General features: G+C 32.5%; 1 protein-coding gene across 1 annotated transcript; it reads right to left on the bottom strand.

Moving 5' to 3' along the window:
- Positions 1-4,514: 4,514 nt before the first annotated feature.
- On the bottom strand, positions 4,515-7,286 carry LOC131622695 (two-pore potassium channel 5-like). Its single transcript, XM_058893736.1, has 2 exons — positions 6,166-7,286; positions 4,515-4,921 (listed from the first exon to the last, which is right to left on the bottom strand). The coding sequence occupies exons 1-2, from the start codon at positions 7,182-7,184 to the stop codon at positions 4,774-4,776; spliced, it is 1,167 nt and encodes a 388-aa protein (XP_058749719.1). The 5' UTR covers positions 7,185-7,286; the 3' UTR covers positions 4,515-4,773.
- Positions 7,287-7,522: the final 236 nt, after the last annotated feature.

The following is a 7,522-nucleotide window of genomic DNA, read 5'->3' as shown; positions in this document are numbered from 1 at the left end:
TGTGAAATATATCCTTAAATAACCACTTTTACTTCAATACAACTCCATCCCAGTTTTTTCTTAAGATTCTTTTCACTCATAACTCTTCTTGACTCTTTATGATCATTCCATCTTTCAATACTTGGTTTGACATTAATCGATCTACAAAATAATGTAGAGCAAGACGACAACACAATCAGAGCGAAATGTTTTTTCCTGTTGTCTACGTGTTTGTGAAAATTCCGCAACTATACATCTTTTGTATTAAGTATGGGAGAAGCACAATTTTGCATTGTACATGTTTTCTACTCAAATAGGAGGTCTACATTGTCCATTTCGAGAGTTTCATCGTTGTCCCAACGATAAAGATGAGAGCAAAGATATTTCTCGTATGGTGTCTCACTTAAGACACTAAACCTATGTAGTGGTGAATGGAAAATGGCAATAAGGAATGCAATTAAGAATGATCAATTTTATTAAAGACATTGGAGGAGTCTTTGAGAGTGGTTAAGCAATTGTTATGAAGGAGGTGTATGAGCATTCAATCCACATTCAGCACGAAGCCAATTGCTAAAAAACTATCGTCTGAACCATCTTACGAAGACGACACACTTTGTTTGTCAGAAAAGTATATCCTGGAGGAGGACGCGTATGAACCTTTTCTTTTAACTCACCATCGAGCAAGACATTCTTAACATCCATTATTATGACTCTTCATTGACGAGTGGCTGCAATGACAACAAGTACTTGAACAGGGGTGATGCGTGTAATAAAATAAAATGTTTCTTCATAATCAATAGCTTACTCTAGGGTGAATCATTTTGCAACGAGACGTGCTTTGTATCTCTCAATAGACCCATCAAAAAAGTCTTTATTTTTTATATTTATTTTCACCCTATAAGAGGCTTATTAGAATGATGTTAAACCAAGAAAGAAAGAAAAAAGATCATGAGGCTTGAGTTTAGTATATTCACGAAGTTAGAGGAGGACAAAACAAGCACAACCAAATACCTTAAGTAATTTGTAATGTGATGTAGTGTGATAAAGATATTTATGAAGTTAAAGGAGGATAAAACAAGCACAATCAAATACTTTAAGTAGTTTGTAATCTGGTTTAGTGTGATAAAGATGTTCAAAATGTGATATATTACTGAGAACGGAGGAAGGAAATCATAAAATAATATGGACAGTGGTAAGACTAGCTTCACCCCATACCAGACACATTCAAGACAAGATGTCGAGATAAGCATGGAAAGAACGAAGTCATAAAGGTGACATTGGTTTCTCTCAACTCGACCTTTTTGATATGATGTATATGAAAAAGATAATTCATATAAAATACCATATTCACCAAGAAAAGACATGAGCTTAAAATTGTGATATTACATTGCATTATCTCCATAATTTTTTTAATGGTTTTAGAAAAATGTGTTTGAATCATTTTGGCAAAGTTAGTATAAATTTCAAGAATCTTATGCCAAAATTTTCATCATGTATATTCAATTAAAATGAGAATAATCATCAATAAACAACACAAAATAGTGAGAATCTCTCGTAGTGATGCGAGAGCAGGTCCCTGAATATCAAAATGCACAATAGCAAATGGTGAACCTGAAACATAAGTAATTTTATTAAATGATAAAGTTGGTTGTTTAGCAGTTTGACAAGAAGTACAATCAAAAGATTCATTAGTAATAGATGAATTTAATCTAAAACATATGAGACTCATCAAAATCGTATTTGTCTCATTCAGTTTTTGATGGTTCTCAATTATGATTATGGACCAATATGAGCATCCTTACAGTACTAGAACACTTTACTTACATTAGAGAATTTTCTTCCTTGTCTCAAGTATGAAGAAACTATATTAGGACTTGTCCGCCCCAAAGTTGGCTTTGCCTTCACAACTACAAATAAAACTATCAAATATTGTTGTTGTTGTCGTTGTAAGTACGAAGTCCGCGTAAGAGAGGGGTGAATTAGGACCAATAAAATTTCTGATTTTAGAGACAAGAATGTTCTTATTTTCTGGTTTGGTTAAGAGAGGATAAAGCAATAAATGCGGAAAGATAAAAGACACAACGATATATACTGGTTCCCCTCACAGTCCGAGAGTACTCCAGTCCCCTTTCAACGTGAAAGAGATTTCACTATAGTTAGAATGATTGTACAAGCCTATCCACACAAAATGTGATGCTTTACTATCTAACCTATAGAAAGATCAAAGGCTCTTAAAACCTTTAAGATCTTCAACACTAAGTGCAAGAAGAACAATCCTCTTCAATGCACACACTTAATTCCAACAATCTTGGAAAATAAACACCAATATGTTTGAATTTTTACAAGAGTTTTTGAAGTTGAACTATATCAATCACTTGAGTGATTTTCCCTTTCAAGCACATAATTCCTTTAATGATATACAAGTGTTTAATGGATGTATGATATGAAACTTTGGTAATTTGAATGAAGGTTATATGCACAAAGTTTCAATGAAAATGAAGTATAAACACTTGGTAATTTTGTGAAAGGTATGGATAATTGAATTGTTTGAAATTTTGAATGAAAGAGGTAATTTGTCAAAGTCTGAAAAACTGAGTTTTATAGCCTCTAAGACACCCCTACAAAAGGTCTTTATCCATGGAAGGTTGTAAGGATTTATGGTGAAGAGGTATGACACAAAGCTGTTGGAGAAATTCAGAACTAACCTTGCCAAATGAAGATTCTGTCGTTTTGGGTGCTACCATTAGGCCAATCAACTTGTTTTGATTTATTTCCAAACTTAAATGTATCAATTACATAGTACGTCTTTTTCATATTTTCATTATATTTTTTGTGTGTAAATTATTATATATTTTATATTCAACAATATTATATGAAATTCTGAAAATAAATGTGAATTAATAGACGAAAATTCTGAAATTAAAAAATAATAGTTTATAATATTTTATAAATTCGAAATAATGTCCTTGTGAATTAAATAATTCCGAAACTAATTATATTTAAAGTATTTATTTCAAAATTATTTAACGAAAATTCTGAAATTAAAAATAATAGTTTATAATATTTTATAAATTCGAAATAATGTCCTTGTGAATTAAATAATTCCGAAACTAATTATATTAGAAAATATTTTGAATAATTAATATAAACCATTATTTAATATTATACTATTATTAATTTATAAATTGTACAATATAAACTATTATTAATTCAGAATTATTTAATATAAAATATTATTAATTTCAAAATTATTTAATTCACAAGGAAAAATTTTCTAATTTATAAACTATTATTTTTAATTTTAGAATTTTAGTCCATTAATTCACAATTATATTACTAAAATTTATAATTTACAAATTATTTTTAATTCACAGTTATGTTATTTAAATTTCACATTTAAACCTCACATTTAAATTTGAAACCTTATTTCAAATTTAAAAAATATTTTTTTCATTATAAAGAATATTATTTATAATTTATTAAATATTTTAAAATTCATGTTATTTAAATTTATATTAATTTTTTAAAATATTATTTCCAATTTATATAGAGTCTAAAAATATACTATAGGTTCATTTTTTAATGTTTACGTATTTATATACTATAGGTTCATTTATATTATTTAAATTTGTATTAATTCACATTTTTTAAAACATTATTCAAATATATAACGTGAACATTATTTAAATAAATTTATTATTATTAATTTCAGTTTATTATAAATTAATTTATTATACTATAGATTCTAAAAATATACTCTAGGTTCATATATTTGGAATTTACTAAAGTTTCAGTTTATTTTTAAAAAAATTAATTTAATATTTTAGGCTTAATTGCAATTTTAATCCTCCTATTTTGTCTTTTTCTTAATTTTGATCCCTCTATTTTAAAAATCACTATTTTAGCCCCTTTTTTAAGTTTTCTGTGCAATTTTCGTCCCTCTATTTTGTTTTTTTCTGCAAAATTAGTTCTTATTCCTGCCTCTTTTTCATTAGAAAACTCAAAAAGGGGACCAAAATCGTGGTTTTAAAAATGGGGGGATTAAAATCAAGAAAAAGACAAAATAGGGGGACCAAAGTTGCAATTAAGCCAATATTTTATTAAAAATATATGGCAAACAATTAAGTAATGTATAGATTTCAGTAGCAAAATAATTCAAAGAGAGCAACATAGTCTAGTGGCAGCACCTGTTTCAGAGTACTTAACGGGACTTGGTTCAATTCTCATAAAAATAGTGTAAACTTAAGAAATTATATAAAAAATGATGTGAAAATAAGCTGCAGAAAGTTTCACAAAGAATTGTGTAGGAAATTATGGTGTTTGAAAGTTAACTTCTTGACACACCTTGTTCCGCTTTGAACTCATACTACAAAGAATCGCGTAGGAAATTATGGTGTTTGGAGTTAATTTTCGGACACATCTTGTTCCGCTTTAAACTCAATTACAAGGAATTTTGTGTATGAAATTGTGGTGTTTGAGAGTTAGCTTCTTGACACACCTTGTCCCGCTTTGAATTCGTACTAAAATACCATAGATATACCCGCAGGAAATGTTAATCATTAGCAATATTTATCAAATTTGTTGTGAAATATTACAACAAATGGGTTTTTTCATATTTTCATAGAGATTTTAAAAAATACATCTTCTAGTAACTTTCTTCATGTTAATCCCCACAATTCTAATGTCTGTACAAAATCTCTCTCCCAACAATACATGTATATTTTGCAAATTTTTTGCACTATTGATTATGTCTCACCACTAGCTTTTGTAAACATTTTTTTATTTTTTTTTCTGTCATGTTCTTCCCTCTAAGAGATGAGGCAATGTTATCTTCCCACAGTTAGAGGGATCCAGCTTCCTGAATTGATCACAAATTTGCATTACATCTTTGTCTTGTATTTTTCCCATCTCTTTCAGCTTGAAGATCACATATTCTGACTTACTGAAAACAAATCAATGAAATTTCTAGTCAGAAAATAATCTAAAAAAACCATACAATCAGCACATAAAATAACTGAATAATGCATACATTATTGAATCCTTTATTGAATGAGTGTCACACTCATACTCTGCCCCTACTTGTTTACTATCATGCATAGAAAGTGACTTTGCCAATCAAATGTCTGCTAGTGATTAAACAAGACTAAAAGGCAATCCCATCTAAGCAAATGCTTAATTAAACAAATTCTAATTATGCCTTCTTTTGACTAAGAATATATTGATATATATCTAGAAATCATGATTAGTGACGAATGATTGTAGCTAATTGTAATTTTTTAAGAGGAAATAAACTTAATTAGAATATTCAAGTTATGGCATCCAAGGTTGTATTCTTGTTTGATCTAAAACTCTACTAGCTAGTGGGTGGAAAAACGGGTCCAACCCGTTGGACATGCCCCTGTCCTTCTGCACTTTTTCACGGATTCTTCCCTTCCGCCCAGTTTTTTTCGGATTTTTCCGGATGCGGAGATTAACATAAATTTTTGCAATTTTTAGGCTTTAAAGATGCAAAGCCCACATGCCCGCCCTACCTTCGTTTTTTGCGGAACAGACCAAGAAGGTTTTAGTCTTGCACCCCACAATAATGTACACCTTGTCCCGCCCCATCTTTTGTTGGGCTTTTGCAGGGCAGGGGTACTAATTTATTCTCGCAAAGAATAATAGTCTTGTTGTTGGTCCTGAACTCAAAAATCAACTATACTCTTCAGAAAAGTTGCAAAAGATTTTCCGCAATTGCAATTGTAGCCGCCAAATCAAGGCCTTTTTTCTGTTTCTCTAACAGCATCAAGACTATAATTGTGGCCACATCAGCTGTATATAACCATAGTTTGCTAAATAACAAGGACTGCAATGCGACCGAAATGCAATCTAGCTACCACAATTATAAACTACTAATACTAATGATAAAAAGTTGCAATTATGATATGATGCAGACCATGAATCGTGTATTTGTCCACAATTGCAGCCATGTGATAGGCCGTATTTAATGATCCACGATAATGCAACAAAATGCAGACAAATACTGCCGATCAATGTAGCTGCAATTGCAGTTGCAATGCTATGGCAGAGATCTTCAAATCCTTTATATTGTTGCATTGCAGCCACAATTGCGATTACGAACCACAATTTAGAACTACATGCATTAAACCTAAAACAAAAAAGGGTAAAGAAGTTTTGTTAAGTTACCTAATAAAACCAGTATTGTTGATATCAGCAGCAAGCCAATCTTCAATAGTAATCTCTCTATGCAAAACCATCTTAGCCAATCTCCTATGTCTCCTATCAATCCTAGCCTCAGCCAAATACAGAAAAGCCCTAGCAACCATCAAAGTCGAAAACAACAACCAAATCGCCGCAAACAACCTCCCGGTAAGCGTCTTAAACGCCCGATCCCCATACCCAACCGTCGTAACAGACATAACCGCCAAATAAACCGAATCAACCCAATCCAAACCCTCCACAAAACACAAAACCAAACTCCCAACACCAATACAAAGAACAACAACCCCAAGTGCCAAACCTACCTTCAACCTAATCCTCATCCTACCTTTCGCAACATCCACAATGTAATCCCTAGCTGAAAAACCCTCCCTAGCACCCATTTGAAGACCCGTTAAAATCGTGTTTTCTTGCAAATCTAAAACGAAATTCACAAGGCCACTTAGGAGTATGTCTACGAAACCGAAACCTACTAGAACAAAAACGCATGCGAAGATTTTGGTTGTTGGTGTTAATGGAGCTATGTCACCGTAACCAATTGTGCACATGGTGACTATGCAGAAGTAGAGTGCGTCGACGATAGGGTGAGTTTCTATGCCGGAGAAGTTTTTGGTGTTGAAAGAGTAGATGGCTACGCCGATGGAGAGGTAGATAAGGAGAAGCCAAACGCCTTGTCGGATGATGGAGTTGGTTTGAGGTTTGGGGAGATGAGGTTGGTTGGTGGTGGGTGGTTTTAGGTTCGGGAGAATGAACATGGCCGGTGCGGTTTTGCAGCGGCTGAGTTTTTTTTGTTTGGGAGGAGAGAATGGTTGTTGTTGTTGGTGGTGGTGGTGGAGGGGAGTGAAGTTGCAGGATTGGATTTCTGATGGTGGTTGTTGTGGTGGTTGTGGTGGTGGTTGTTGTAAGGTGGTGAAGTCGTTGAAGGATTTAGAGGAAGTGAAGGGGGAGGTTTGAGGGTTGATTAGAAGGAATGGATCGTTTTCCATAGCAGAAAAGAAAAAAAGAACATGAAACGAACGGGTGAGAAAGATGAGATTCGGTTTGTGTGTGGACTTGAAAGTGTGTTTGGGAATAGTGACATAGAGTTTGGTTTTTGAGTTATGAGAAATTGTCAGTTGTGTGGGGCCATCCCACGTCTGCTCATCATCCCACGTCTGCTCATCACAAACAACAGGTGATTCTAGAATCAGATTCTCTAATGTTGTATCTTTAACTCTTTTTTTAAATTTTAGGGATTACTATTAAATTAACTAGTAACAAACCCGTGCATACGCACGGGTTCTGGTCTGATGCGCGCATTTATTTACATAATATATTTATCTTA

The sequence above is a fragment of the Vicia villosa genome, unplaced genomic scaffold (assembly GCF_029867415.1).
Source record: "Vicia villosa cultivar HV-30 ecotype Madison, WI unplaced genomic scaffold, Vvil1.0 ctg.000037F_1_1_3, whole genome shotgun sequence".
Classification (NCBI taxonomy): Eukaryota; Viridiplantae; Streptophyta; class Magnoliopsida; order Fabales; family Fabaceae; genus Vicia; species Vicia villosa.
Note: the sequence above shows the minus strand (reverse complement) of the source record. Positions and strands in the feature narration are given on the sequence as shown.